Below are 15,761 nucleotides of genomic sequence, written 5' to 3'. Positions count from 1 at the left end.
AGGCCAAGGGTGGCATTACCCACAAGCCCCGTCGCCGGGCTGCTGCCGCTGCTGCCGTCCCATCAATGGAAGGGGCCGCAGGGGCCAGCCGGAGCCGAAAATATCCCGCCTGCCCACAACCCCCGCTCCTCCGCTGCTGCCCCTCTCAGACAAACCACACCCAGAGGACGGGACGGTGGGCAGGGGCAGAGGTACAGGGGGCTGTGTGTGTGTGTGTGTGTGTGTGTGTGTGTGCGTGTGTGCTGAATTATTTACAGGCGAGCCTCGCGCCCAAATCCAGCGGACGGACTTAGCCCGCTGTTGCCTAGCTACATGTTTAGTAGTGTCACATGAGGGAGCGTAGGTTGTGAATGCGCTGTGTGTAAGAAACAAGATACCAAACACACATTTTTAGTTTTCCTCTGCCAGCCTGAGACGCTTTTTTTCTGTTTCTCTCTCTTTTTTCTTTTTCTCTGTGCTTCACTCTGTCTTTAACCCTTTAGTCTCTGTTTACTTTTTTCTGTTTTTACCCATTTATTTCTCTCTTTTTCACTTTTCCTGACATCACATTCACCTTAAATTGGTTTAATATGTTTGTCCATGTCTCATTTTTATAGTTTTGGCCATCATTTCAACATTAAGTTTTTTTTCACTTGCCCAGTTGGACAAACAGAACAGAACTACTTGCCAAAGTTAATTTTTACTTGCACCTATGTAATTTGTTCTGTTTATTAGCAGATACCAAATAACAACAAATATTAAAGTTAACTGTCATGTTTATTCTGGGGCTGAAATGCAAATAAAATGTTAGAAATTTGTGAAAAAGAAGAGGACTCCTTTAAATGTCTTGTTTTGTCAGTCCAAAACACAAAAATATTCAGATCAATATGATCATAAATTATTAAAAGCAGCACATTTTGTTGTTGGCAAACAATTTGTTGATGTCACTTTCGTCTCCGTGAAAATGTGATGAGCATTCACATATTTTTTTTTACATTTTATAGACTAAACAATTAATCGTGAAAATAATCATTAGTTGCAGCCCTTGTGACTGATAAAAAGAATGCAAGAATGAAGTCATTTTAAGCCTTTCCATTTGCTGGAAAATCCCAATTTATAACAACTTCTATCTTATTTGCGACACTCTGTCTCCTGACACATATGGATGGTTAGAAATCAGAGGAAGAAATAGAGAAACTTTCTAAAAAGTTTCATGTCAAAATAACCGAACTCAAACCTGACCTCAGTCTGAAGTTTTACAAAAGTAAACCCTTGTTTCTTTCCCCGTTGGATCATCAGGACAGTGTGTGATGATTCGCTCACATTTTGTCCTCTCATTCTTGTGTGATGTGTCATTATGATATTTTGTCAAGCCTGGGTGGTAACTAGCTTTTAAGTTAACAGCCGCAGATTTATGCTGATGATTTTAATGTGTCAGTGAAGATTAATGTGGACTGCTGCCTTTAAATCAACAACAAAAACGCTTTTATTCTCTCCTGTTGGAAAAGTGTTACCCATCGTCTTCCTCTCTATCAGCAGTGTGTGTGTGTGTATTTGTGTGTATGTGCGTGTGTGTGTGTGTGTGTGTGTGTGTGTGTGTGTGTGTGTGTGTGTGCCCCTGATTGCGATGAAGCTCCAAATCACATGTTGAGGCACATTCCAGGGTGTTCCTCTCTCTTCCAATCCTCCGGCCATTTCCAATGAGAAATGTCAGCTTCATTTTCTTTTCTTTTTTTTATTTATGAGATCTTAACTAAATCAAACCTGCCTCACCTCCCTCCCCCTCCACCACCTCCCCTCGCCTCTCCTCCTGTTTCCAAATACTTGCCGCCCTGCGTGTGTGTGTGTGTGTGTGTGAGCAGTTTGGCTTTTTAAAGCTCTCGTGCTCCGTTGTGTCTAAATGTACAGTTCAGTTCCACATGTAATCAAATCTAAATTTCTCTCTGCTGCCTCCTCTCCTGTTCACATGCAACAAACGCCTGCTCAGCCTTTTTTAAAACGCTCGTAGTCGTCTGTGCAGCCGTGTCACAGCTCTCTGTGTGTAACTGTGCTGTCCTCTTTATGTGTCCATGGTGGAAACAATTTGACAGTCTGTCTGCTCATAAAGACACAATAGTCGGGAAATAATTGCACTTGCTAGTGCGGCTAAAACGTTGTGGCAACTGTTGGTCTCGCCATCAGGCCTCTGCTAATCCCATCACTTTAACATTTACAGTGTGCTGCCACTCGACAGGGCGAGAAACGGTGTTCGTTAGAGGCAGCTAATTAACCACCACCGTGGCATTTCCTCTGTGGTGCTCAAAGTTCTCATTTGAACCACTCTGTCTGTACAAAACCAAACTCCAAAGAAAAGTGTCTAAAGCGAGTGCTGATGAACTAGGATGCTGTTTAGGTAAATATTTTAATATAAATTACTGTCAGGTGACAACACGTTTCAGATGCAAATACCTGCAAACTACTGCACATAAATTCTGAACAATCTGCAAAGTCAGAGGTGAAATTTGAACAATGATCTGGAGCAAAGGTGCTTCATGCCTGTGGTTTACATCTTTAATCTTTCAGTCTTTCTTCAGCAAGTGAAAGAAACACACTTAACCTCTCATAAACGGTATAAGAAGCTGCTGTATCATCCTGTTTCTGCCTGCAGTATCAACTAATAATGCTCATAATCTTGAGCATGTGGCTTCGTAGTAAAAGAGTTCAGGTACTAGACTGACCTGCCTGCAGTCCAAATGTTAAAGTCAAATCAGTTTGAACCCTTTACATCTTGTGTTTGTACTGTATTCAACTGCATAGAGGTTCGAAGGTTTTTGCAAACTGCATTTGCAGTTTTACACAACGTCACAACTTTTTTGGACCTGGGTTTGTAAAATGCAACAACAATTCTGTCTTTTCCATTTGATGCAGAGCTACAGATGTTAAAGTGCCGTTAACATCAACTGTTAAATGTTTTTACAGCACAAGTTCGTCTATTCTTGAATTTTCAAAAGCATCAATTTAGTTGGGTTTGCCCCCCACCCCCCGCTCCGTGCGTCCCCTGCCTGTTTTCTGCAGCTCGTTGGGTGGAATCCACGCTTCCCAACGGGCGAGTGGCAGCCATAACAAGGCCCAGGATAGGAAGAGGTGATGTGGGCTGCAGACATTAGAGAGCGGGGTGGAGGGGGAGGGCGACGGGGGCACAGTGCCTCTCTGCTGCTGGAGGAGAGGGACGAGGGAGGAAACATACATCTGTTTGTGTGTGTGTGTGTGTGTGTGTGTGTGTGTGTGTGTGTGTGTGTGTGTGTGTGTGTGTGTGTGCGGGCAGGAGCGGGCCAGCTTTAGAACAGGAAGCAGAACAATGGCTTCTGGATCAGAGTGGAGCTGAGGGATAGAGGTGGAGGGATGGGGGGGCACTTCACAGAACTAGGATGGGGGGAGGCAGGGGGTTAGACTGCTTGGTATGTTATCAACAACACACCCCCCACCCCCCCCCCCTCCCTCATGGCCTCATCACTCTGTTGTGTCCCCACTGTTATCCTCATTAAACTCTGATGGGGGGGTTTCCATTCCAAACAGGAGCATATTTTATATCAGCTGACAGCCGTGCACACTGTAACGTGAACGAAGTGGAACAAACAAACAAAAATTCAAAAACGGGGGGAGGTGACTCACTTGCATTCCCCCGGCACGCTGCACGTCCCGTGCTTGAGGCTGCATCCTTGTTTGCAGATCGCTTTTGGGAGAGAAAAGAGAAAGTCTGTGTTAGTTTCTGTTTAAAAATCATCTATAACGCCACACTGTTTGCAGCTTTTTGTCCCTGCACCTTGTTTTGCAGATGTTGAAATCATTAAAACCTAATTTCCTGTTTTTCCATGTTTGTGAGGAGGCAGAGAATCTCTGCTGTGGTAACAATGGATGGCAAAGTCATTGTCGGAAAATTGAAGGTGTCTCCAGACGTGACGAGTTTCCAAACATTCTTTGAATTCTTGACAAGTGACACTTGACATGAACTTCAATGAACTTCAAAACTTTTCCCGAAAAGGGCAGCAAGGAGATAAAAACTGAGGAAGCTCTGTTCCTGTGATCACGGACATGTTAAGTGTTTGGTGTTTAGTTTTTGGTTCATCAGTTCATTTTCTGGACATTTATTTTAACTCCTGAAGGTAGAAAATGCAGGATTTGTCAGTTGCTGTATGTAAACGCACTAGAAAGACAGTCCAGTCTCATTCCAAGGACGTCAAATACAGATATTTTGGGTTGGTTAAGCGTCATAAGACGGCAAAATAAAAATAAAATATGAAGGTACAAGCAGAGGGTGGGGTCTCTGCAGATTCAGGCACTGCCAAACAGTTCCTGCATTGTTTTTTTTAAGAAAATCCTGCACAGTTTTTCTTTAACATTAAGGTGAAAATGAGATAGAGTAACTAAGAAATACAAATATCTGAGTGAAATCACTTTAACTTTTTATTGCTTTTCTACTTAATTAGAGAAAATCTGTTGCATAATTTGCATCTCACTTATAATTTCTCTGCATATTTTGCTTCATTTTTTGTTTTCAGAAGCATCTTGAGGTGTTAATGCACATAGTGCAGAGTCCCCAAACAGACAAAAAGTCAAAGAAAGATCAGATATCAGTTACTTTAAAAGTAAATATTAATATAACATAATGTACAGATGTGACAATACATTAAATATTGCAATATTGTGATTAAAAATGTCTTGCTAATAGACTGTGACAATAAATACTGTGATATCACTTGGTTAATTATTTTCTAATTTCTTTTTTATTTTATAAAATGACTACTGTTATAATTATTTATTATACTTGCATTCATTGCCATAGACAATTCATGTCAGTTTTTTGCACATCTGGTCACTTTTATTTTGTTTTATTAAAGAAGGAAAGCAGAAGCAGGTAAGAACAAATTTTATTTTATTTTATTTTATTAGATTCATTAGTTGATAAAGGAGGTTTTTTTAATATTGCAATAAATATTGTATTGTATACAAAATCAAAGGCCTTCTGTGAGTTAATTAACTGAAAAATAAACTGAGCTATTAAAAAGTTATAAGCAAAATAAACACTGATTTGATTTATTCTATCAACTTATTGGAAGGAGAGGAAAAAATAAAAAGTTCAATATAAAGTTTATTGATTGAATTTTACTGCTTTTTGTCAGTTTATGTGAAAAACAGGAGTCACGCACCGATCTGTGTAATGATTTGTGTGTTTACTGTATGACTGATCGATTTCTTCTCCGTACCTGTCTTGCAGTCCGACGTGAGATTTGTCCAGCCCTCCATGCACTCTCTGTTCCCAAACTGGTCACACACGTAGTGGCCGAAGTAGTCGTCACGGGGACGGCAAACTTTGTTGCACTTGCTGCCGTAGTAGTGTTCGTCGCAGCGCACGCGGATGGTGTACTCGAGGCTGGCGATCAGGCTTTTGTACTCCACCGTGTGCTTCTCCTCTCCGGGGTTGATCATCCCTTTGTAGATGCTGCGCTCAATGAGCAGCTCTTCATCTAGAAACAAGTCAATACAAAGCAGGTTAAAGCAGTGAAGCAGCTGAGTTTTTTACTAATTCATTAAAAAAGCTGTAGATAAAGTTTTGAGTTAGCTGTTCCATCAACTAAAGATTGTATGACGATTTTTTAATTACATCTTCTTGATTCTTTGTTGTGTCTGAAATTCTAGATTGGTTGCTGTTGCTACACCTGTCAAGCTTTCTGTTCTGGCACTTTTGCAGTTTACAGTAATAATATGCACATTTTTAGTCCTCGAAATTGTCAGTAATATTTGAAACAACGGGTCCTTGAGTTCAAACAGAAAGAAGACAAAAGAAGCATCTTGTTTCTAACTGATGATCATCAGTTTTGCCTCCTCAAATGCAGGTGCAAAAGTAGATTTGCTGCTGTTTTTTTGTCTCTGAAAAGACAAAAAAAGGACCAGTGTCAGAAATGCCTCAGATGAAGACTAAAATGCTGAGTAGGATAACGGTGAGTGTGCAAATCTATGCACCAATCTGATATCACATAAATGGGACGCTGCTATTTCCCAACAGTGCCCATTATTTTTGAACTCGACCCAGGCCATATAATGATGATAGTAATTATATCATATGAATACAGGGGTTTTAATGCACTTATATTGGTGCTTAGTATCTGCAGATATGCAAAGATAAGGTACTGGAATAGGGATCAGGAAAGAAAACATATCTGGATACCAAATCCAAACTCTTTAGATATCCAGAATCACTTGTGGAGTGGGGCTGAACAATTAATCTAAATTTTATCTTAATCACAACATAGCCATCTTCAACTTTCAAGTCAATCAAAAGGTAAAAATCCAGATCTCCACAGAAATCACACTATAATCATTTGAATGCATTTTTCAATTAAAGTGAGATCAATGATGTAAAAGTTATCATTTCCTCTATTATCGTAAATTATATTGCCATTGCAATCTTAGTCAAAATAATCAGCCCAAATGTGAACAAGTCTAAAGTTTGACAGACCTGCCGTGCAGTTCTGGTTACGGTTGCTATGCTACGATTTCACAGGCACTTTCGGGAGAGGAGTTTAGCGAACAGCCGACTGAATAATCGGCTGCTTTTTCAGCACTGCAGAAAAAAAGTAAAACACTCCACAGGTTAAGAATTTGGGTCAGTTAAGATAGGAAAGTCTAAACGACAAAAATTGTGAATGACATTCCAAAGAGCAGGGCAGATTCCGGTTATGGGATTTGACCCGACAACCCGGTGTTTGGTGAGATAAGACAGTCCACGAGGCTTCGAAGAATGCCTGTTGTTAGCACACATAAGAGGGAAGGTGTAACCTCCGGTCAAACTTCTCTCTGATCCACCAAGAATGTGGAAAAGGCAAAAAAAAAAAAAAAAAAAGAAGAAGAGGAAAACGGGGGAAAGAATAGGAAAATTAAGCAAGCACAAACAGAGTGTAGGAGCGAGGTCTGCGAGGGCTTGATAACCGAAAAGGCTTTTTCAGTTTTCCTGCTTGGTGAAATGCTTTTCTGCCCCCACCCCCACCCCACGCTCCCCCTCACATACCCCCCCTTCTCCAGGATATCCAGCCCCAACTCCATCGGAGCCAGGCCGGAAATAATAAGAGACGGGGAACAGACGAGGAAGGGCGACATAGGAAAGGCCCTTTAGCTTGTTCTCAAGGAACAGAAGAACCGTGACCCAGCAGGCTTTGCTGCTGTGGCTCGCGGAGCCGAGCGTGACCTGGACAAGACAGAGCCGGAGGGAAGAGCTCATCCTCAGTGCTTCACAGTGTTGTTGTCTTCAGTGGGGTGAACAAAGCACAGACACAGCCCCAGTTAATGGTTTAAATCCACCGAAAATAACATGAGACCACTGCAGCGGCCAGTATAAGCTACATTTCAACAACCAGTTTAGACTATAAATGCTACTGCTAACATTTCCTTTAATTAGTAAGCTATTATTTAAGTGTCCTGTGAAACCATGTCTGCTTATGAGCTGAGATAAACAGCCCAGTTTTTAGCTTTATGACAAAAATGGTTTATTTAGATTAAGGAGAACTCATTAACAAATTGGGGATTATTTACACCTGACAGGAAAGATTTGGGAAAGTCAGACTCGTGTCAGATTCGAGTCACAAATTTAATGACTTTAACCTCAACTTGACACAATCAGAAAAGACGTGCAAATGGACTGGACACTGACTCATGATTTCACCTGGACTTTTGCCTTTTGACTTGAAAATAATCAATATCTTCCCTCAAGTCCAAATATTAAGATGTCTGTTAGTGTGCATCAGTCAATGAAACAATTAATTTCCTTTAATTTCCAACAACTAACTTAAACACTATTAATTCTCTGGAAGTCGACACTTTAATCTCCAGATCCACTTTGTTCGAGCCAATCAACACCATCCAATCAAGTTACAGGAGAGAGCTAACATTACATTCTGAAGCTCCAGTTGGGGAAAAAACAAAACAACTTTGAGGTGGTCAACAAAAAGCAAACTGAAGTATGCAAAACATGCAGATCAAAAATTATAGATGGAGACAAAACAACTTACAACTTTGTTCAACATTTGAAGCTGCACAAAAAAAAAAACGGCAAGTCAAGGCTAATGTTAATATAGTAAACATAATAAATAAACAAAGTTAGCAAGCTAATGCTTAGCTTAACGTTCACACAATATGTGTGAATTCTGCCGCTATGGGTCTCTCTAACATTACAACAATAACAAAAGAGGTGGTCTGCTGACATCTGAAGTAGCGTGGGATCATGGGAGTTGTTTCTTCACTTTTAAACAACAATCAAAGCTGATGAAAATCTATTTGACATGAGGCAAACATGAGGCAGAAATCCTGTTCACGGACAAGGTAAAACTAAAGTTTTATTCACGTTACGTTTTCTCGTGCGCGCTGACTTCTTTCCTCACATTTCTGACACATCCTGTGTTTCCTGGAAGTTATAACAACTAGCTAGGAATGGATATCAGGAAACACACTGTTTCTCTGACTAAAATACAGATTTCTCATGGAAACACTTGAGTTAATGTAAGTACACATACATCTAATGTTTTTATGCAGAAATGTTATATATTATAGCTAGCTTAGCTAACAGCTAAGAAACTTTGTAGTTTCACTCACTGTTACATTTTGACTTGTTTAGGAGTCAAAACTCAGGTTTAGAACTTGGGACTTGAGTACAAAGACTTGAGAGCTACTTGTGACACCACTTGTGACTCCATTGACTTGTGGCTGATTAATTGCGGTAAAAGGCATTCATTCATCATCTTTACAGTGTAACAATTTTATAATAGTACCCTAAAAGTTGCAATAGTAGAAAAAAGTCAAATTGACAGAGTGGCATCTTTCTAAAGTTTGCTAACGTTAGCTAGCGTTAGCCAACTTAAGCTGCAGGCCTTAGCAAAGCCAGTAAGTATGGGTCAGAATTTCTTTCAACAGAGAAATAATGTGTACTTTATTTTTGTTTCATTAATGATTTTCTAATAATTAGCTAGCTTAAAGGTAGCACAAGTTCCAAAGAGAACTAACTCAAAGTGACAGCTATCTAAAGCTTGCTAACGTAGGTAACATTAGCCACCGCAAGCCACTGGCCATACCAGTCCAAGTCAGACTGTGGCACCAAAATGTAAAGTCAGGGTTTCTTTCAAGAGAGGAAAAATGTGTCTCACTTAAGCTTATTAAACTAAACTGTTTCAAAAATAACTTTATAGGACTACAATAAATTCTGAACAACTGCTTAAACCTTTAAATCACTTTTCCCCTCGAGGTGTGAAGGGTTATGATTCATTTTAAAACCATTTCTGAGTTTATATTAAAGGCACACACCCTTTTGTATATTTTAATGTCATCATCATAACTGCTAAAGTTTGAGACAGTAAAAAAAGAGAATAAAAAGCCCAGTAAGAATCCATTTCCACGCTGTCCTGATTTACTGAGTCTCTCTGCGAGCTAACACACTGCCACAGATTTCAGTCCCACACCCACCACCTGAAACACCCAGGCACTCACTCACTGCTGTTCATCTCCAGCAATTAGATATAAAAATATAGACCAATCATGAGCTCTCTCTGTACTGGAGGAGACACGCTAAGAGAGGCCGTTGTTACTAGGGAGAGCAGCAGAGAGTGGGCCATATAAAACCGGCTTATATAAACAACGAGGGGCTTCAGATCTGAGCAGCTGATCGTGTCAAGAGCAACATGATTGTCCGTGTGAGGATTCATCTTATAAACAAAGCGTGACTGCTTTTTAGTTTTCAGTTTCGTGCAACAAGCTGTTTGTAACTGGAGTGTTTTGTTACGGGGGCTGTGGCGCCTCTGCTCTGACCTTTGACCTTCTTACAGCTTGTCGCTTGTAACAGAGGTGATCTTTGAACTCAAGTCAAGCCTGTGTTCACGCCGCCAGTTAAAATGTGTCACTTTATTGTCTTCCTCTTAACCTTACACTTGTTGATTTTTAGAAAAATGCACAGTCACATTTTAGGTCCCATCTGGACTACATAGATGTGTCAAAAATCTACAAAACAGTCTGAAATTAAAACCTAGCAGCATCTCACAAAGCCTCTTTTTTACTTCACAAAAGAAGTTCTAAAATGTTAAATGTTTGAGTACAAGCAGCTGTACAATAAATTTGCCAAACAAAATTATGCAAAACTGGCATAATTCTGATTTAAATCAGGAACAATCTGATCACAAAATAAGTGAACAAATCCAATCAGACATTAAAAATTGCAGCTTTCAGTACTTGCCAGTTGCCAAATTTTAGGCGGCACCAAAAAATAGTTGTTATTCTCAGCTCTGGCTGCAATAAGAAACTTTATTTTCAATCCATCTGTTTTTAGTAAATCAAACAGGGCTGCAACTAATAATTATTTTTATTATCCATTAATCTGTCGGTCATTTTCTCCATTAATCTATTAGTGGTTTGGCCCATAAAAAGCTAGAAAATCATGAAAAAATCAGTGTTTCCCAAAGCCCAAGGTGGCGTCCTTAAATGTCCCGTTCTGTCCGCAACCGCAAAATATTCTGTTCACTTTCATAAAGGACTGAAGAAAGCAGAAAATATTCACATCTGAAAGAATCTTATCCAAGGACATTTTGACACTGAAGGAACAGGAACCACCAATCTTGACAACTAACAGATTTCTGACTAATTGTAGCAGCTCCAAAGTCTAATAATCATCTGACCTATAAAATAAAAAGTAATTATAAAAGTCCATCACACAAACCTAGAGTCAAAACTGTCCAAAAATGTGAAGCCAGCAGCTAAAAAACAGTGTTTTTACAGATTTTGCATTGATAAAAAGAATAAGATAAAGAAGAAATGAGCGGTTTTCCTTTTCAGACTGTTATCTTGAAGGCATTCTATTACTCTTCTATTCATTTAATCATTTAATGATCCCCTCAGATTTATCTTGGGTACACATCATGGATGAATTGATGAAATAATAACAATTTTTAAAATCCTCGTTCTTTTCTTAAGGCAACTATAATGAACCAATCACTTTACGCATAAATCATAAGAACAGATAAAAGACGCCGAAATGACCAACGGATCGTCTCTTCTCTCCAACGGTTAATAAAGACACTCCAGATAGCGTAATGGAAATTATATGACAACATAAATTACATTTGATCAGCTTTTAAAAGCTGTCCTGCGATTGCCAAAACTTCATAATGAATCTTTTTTTTATTGCCGCTTGGCACATGTTAGTAATGATGTAAATTACCTTATTTTCATTGCTCACATCAATCTTCATCATTGTATGAGCAGGCTACCACTTTATTTTTTCCAATAATGCACAGGTTTAAGTTGTTAAAGGCATAAATCAGTATCTGACAGAGGGCCAGGCAACTTCTGTGCAGGCTTCTTTCAAGTCAAGTCAAATTTTATTCATAGAGGCTAGCTCAAAATCACAAATCAGTTTACCTCGAGGGGCTGAACAATCTGCACAGTGTGCCACACCCTCAGACCCTTAATTTTCAATACAATGGCAGAGGTTTGGCACCAATACCAAAAGTTTTTCTGATATTTACATTTAAGTAAATATACTGCAACAAACTATCAGTCCATCAGTGATAAATGATAAGGCTGGCGATATTTTAGGTGTTGCTGGAGGTGCGATATTTGTTAAAGGCAAAGCATTTGTCAAAATACGGGTATTGGAAGTGCCTCGGATATAGCCTAAAATATTGAATTGGCAAGTCCATGAGTCTATGCACTGATCAAAGCGCAAGTAATTAATTAGCCTTAGTGCACATGTTGGGGACTATTTTCAGCTGCGGATGAATCTTCATTTGGTGCTCTTGTGAGTATTTGGGGCAGCAGCAAATCCCTGGTTTCTGATTGGCGCGGGGAGGCGATTCTCCAGTACGGATGTTTTACTGCTATCAGCACAGGATCTGACACATGCCCAGTATTGGTACATATCTCTGCCCTCGAGTGGAGCTCTACACCAGCCAACAATCCACCAGCCCACAGAGTCAACAACAGCTCCGTCCTCTTTTCTCCTGCCATTTGTGTTTTGTTTTTAAACAGGCGGGGGCTTCCTGAAGCATAAACAGTCTTCACAAAGCCTTCTTTTTCCTGGGGCCTCTCCAACCTGCTGCCCAGACCTGTTCACACACGGCTCCAGTAGCACAGACTGGAACACAGGGCAGGAAACTCACTTGAGCCACCTCTCTGTAATCCCTCTATTATTATAATCATTATCGTGACGCCATCATGTTTGTTGTTTGGCTGTAGGGCTGGTAACAAAAAAATCTGATTGTGATTATTTGGCAGATATTGATTCACAATTATCACAATTTTTATTTTCACTTGTTGTTGTCTTACATCTGGAGAGAAAGACTTGTAAGCCAGAACATGTCTGCAGCACTAGTGCGATTTTGATAATATTTCGATTAATTATGCAGCCCTATTTGGCAGACTTTATTCCTTATTAGGATGCCCAGAGTTAATCTGTCTGATTTGTACTGGGACCAACAAAGCAGCTTTAAATGGACCGGTACATGACAAATTTATTTTTCATATTGTAGCCCATTGTCCATTGCATGTTGAAGCCAGACAATTGATTTTCAAATCCAGATTTAAATTATTTAGTCTGGAAAAATCACAAAACTTTACCAACATCCCATAGTGATGTCTTCAGATTGCATGTTTTGTCCATCCAACAATGAGAAGAAACTGAGGTTTTTATCTTTTTTCTGTAGCTTCCCAGTAAATTCTGTTGGCGGTAATGCGCCTCTTCTAACACCTGAAATTATTGTTCTCATTTGGAACCTTAAAGCTTAGTAAGAAAGAATAGTTTTACTGTTTTTCTTAATTGAATTTCCAGAACAATTACTGTATCATTATATACACTGTTACTACGATACGGTAATCCATACCGTGACAAAAGACTTTGGCCATATCGCTCACCCCTAATGGGCACTACAAGAGCTGGGTATCCTCTAGAAAATTACAATACCAGTACCAATACCAGTCACCTTAAAGTGATACCACTACCTACAGAGTACTTCACTTGATACCTTTTTTCAAAGGTTCTTTATGAAGAACACTTCTGGTGATTAGCTGCAAGCAAAACCATATAAATAGTCATTTTTCTAGGTACCAAAAGAATGGAATGCAGGTATCGTTTGACTGTTTGATGCTATTTGGTACTGGGTTATTTCAAGATATTGATTGAAAGGTATTGGCCCTGGGTACTACACAAAATATATTGGGAAACCATTCAAGGAATGGGTGTTACTGGCTGTGTTTTCAGAATGAAGAGCTATCTACTTGTCGAACTTGGTTTTACTAACTTGATTAACTGTAAGACTACCTTTGATTAAATGTTCACTGTGCAATTGTATTAATTATGACAATACAGCACAGTCTACTGAGAGTTTGTGTTGGCAGACAATCAGAGGGCTCAGAATGGGCTGTGGGGCAAAACAAAATTCGATTGGGACATCCCTGGATTCTTATTCCTGTGAACACCTGGCCTGAAACAGATGATAACACACTCTCTCTAATCACGCTACAGTATTGCTAATGTTCACTCCACCTGCTTGCTACACCCACAGCTGGAGGCAACAGGTTCATGCCTGTCTCTCTGACATTTGTCCAGAGTAATTCCCAAAAATTTAGGAAATCCCAAACTTAGACAGAAACAGACGAGTGAAAGTAGATACACCGAGATAACAACACTTAATCCCCAAATATCTCCTGAGACACACTGGCCATCACAGACAAACAGTCATGGAGGATTTTTTTCATGTTATAAAATTACATTTATATTTATAATGAAGCAAGCAGGTAAGATTTCAGTTGAATTTCAGTCTCAGCTGCTGACAAACTTACTGACAAGTTCCAGGATCAAACTTGTGATCATGCAATGAGAAAAAAACTCACTCGAAGTCTACAAGACGGGACACGACACATGAGCTCAGTCTCATGCCTGTCTGCCCGTCACTGCCTCCATAAAGCATCACACCGTCACGTCTACAGGTGGTCGAGCAAGAAAAGACTCAAGGGCCCCACCACCAGAGCTGCTGCCTGGGCCGAGGCACGGCAGTCTGGATGCCAGGCAGCCTGTCACAGTGTAGCAGGATAATGAAGTGGCGTGCGGTAGCCGGACAGCTGTCGGGATGCTAATTAGGAGACAGACATCAGAGGAAAGAGAGCCGTGGTCCGTAATTAATGGCTTAACGATGCAATGCTCTCACAGGCTTAATATAGAGGAGAGCCGAAAACGGTCTGAGTGACCCTGAGGAGGGCGAGAAAAGGGGAGATGGAGGTGGTGGAGGTCTACAAATAAGCTACCTGTCAATCATAAGTCAGATCTTTGCACGGGAAAGCCCAAGCCTCAGCTCAAAGGTGATTTTTTTTGGGCTGTTCTGTACTTGGAACTTGGACAAAAACAACCTCCAACACAATAAAGTGCAACGGAGCGGTCAGTCAAGTCAGAATTCCAAGTCATGAATTCAGGTCAGATCCATCTCGTCTTTGCTGACTTGCACCCAGAATATAATAGAGTGCCAAACCGTGGACTACTCAAAAACCCAATAGTCCAAAGAATGCCCCACTGAACTGATAGCCCAGTTGTCTGAATGTTGTTATTTCAAAAACATGATCCCACTGTTCCAAAGGCCCATTGTTGCAAAAACACACACTCCACCTCAAACTTTTTGCGAGAGTTTTTTGAGGTTAAAACGTCAGGTGACTTTTATCTGTTGACTGTCATCATGATAACAATAGCCACAGTTTGGTTAGGTTCATGCACCCAAAATACTTGGTTTGGGTTACCAAAATGTCATGGCTTGGGTTAAAATAAGAACGTTAATAAGTTAAGTTATGTACATAAGTTCGGAGCAATGGCCCTCTATGGACACATGGGCTTTTTGGCTTCATTGTTTTTGGAATAATGTGCCGCTGGAGCAATGGCACGGCACTGGAAAACCATCACATCATCAACTGCAGTGTGAACAATCACACATGTATTGACCTGGACTTCTGGACTTGCCATAGTCAGACGTAAACATACCTGACAGTGCAGCTATATGGCAGCAGACACAGGGAACAACTAGCAGAGTTACCTTTCCCTTATATGTAGTGTTTTTATTGTGACGCATGCTGGAACAACTTTGTAGTTCCCATTTCCACTCAGTTGATCTGTGCTTGATAGAACTCCCTGCAAGCATGTGGTACTCACCTGCTCCTCCTGTCTCTTTCTAAGTGTTCTCATCAGCTGCTCTAGATGCTTGTTAAGTTCTGAGACTTACAAACCAATACAGACCACACAAACATAGGTTTGAGGCAGGCGTCCATGGTTTCCCGAGCAGATGCACTGGGATGCATCTACACTGGAACTCAGGAATACCGACTAAGAACTACTGACTTTCAACCTGCGTTGGATTGCAGCATGAGACGTCAGTATGAACGTGAGACGCTCGCCCAGAGCAACGATCACCAAGCATGGCACACATCTCCCATTCCTTTCATTTTAGTCAACTGACTGTAGATGCTTCCTTCCTCCATGAGTTGGCTGTCTTTCATTGTTGTTAGCTTCCCCAAGGTTTGTCTGTCAGCAGAACAAAGCAAATAACTTCTGGCCCGATTGTCATGCAACTGCAAGGGTGTAGCATGGGCCAAGGAAGAACCCATAAAGTTTTGGAGCAAATCTGACTCATAGGTGGATGCTTAAGTTATTTTTAACTTTCATTAACATTGCCATGGGGCAGAGGTTTTCAGCCTTTTTCTGGCCAAGGCACACCAAAGGGAAAGCCAAAATCTAC

The 15,761-nt window shown here is 40.4% G+C and overlaps 1 protein-coding gene across 2 annotated transcripts in view; it reads right to left on the bottom strand.

The window, feature by feature from the left end:
• The window catches only part of LOC146311257 (protein jagged-2-like), a 71,998-nt gene that overhangs the window by 29,057 nt on the left and 27,180 nt on the right, over positions 1 to 15,761 (bottom strand). For both annotated transcript variants that reach the window (XM_084743131.1, XM_084743132.1), the window contains exons 4-5: positions 5,223 to 5,483; positions 3,631 to 3,691 (exon numbers count right to left, since the gene is read on the bottom strand). In XM_084743131.1, coding sequence (XP_084599257.1) covers positions 3,631 to 3,691; positions 5,223 to 5,483 — 322 coding nt within the window. The remainder of the gene's footprint in view (positions 1 to 3,630; positions 3,692 to 5,222; positions 5,484 to 15,761) is intronic.

Source organism: Lutjanus erythropterus, chromosome 18 (genome assembly GCF_056507025.1).
Source record: "Lutjanus erythropterus isolate fLutEry1 chromosome 18, fLutEry1.hap2, whole genome shotgun sequence".
Taxonomy (NCBI): domain Eukaryota; kingdom Metazoa; phylum Chordata; class Actinopteri; order Lutjaniformes; family Lutjanidae; genus Lutjanus; species Lutjanus erythropterus.
The sequence above is the reverse complement of the archived record's forward strand: the minus strand, read 5'-3'. Positions and strand labels throughout refer to the sequence as shown.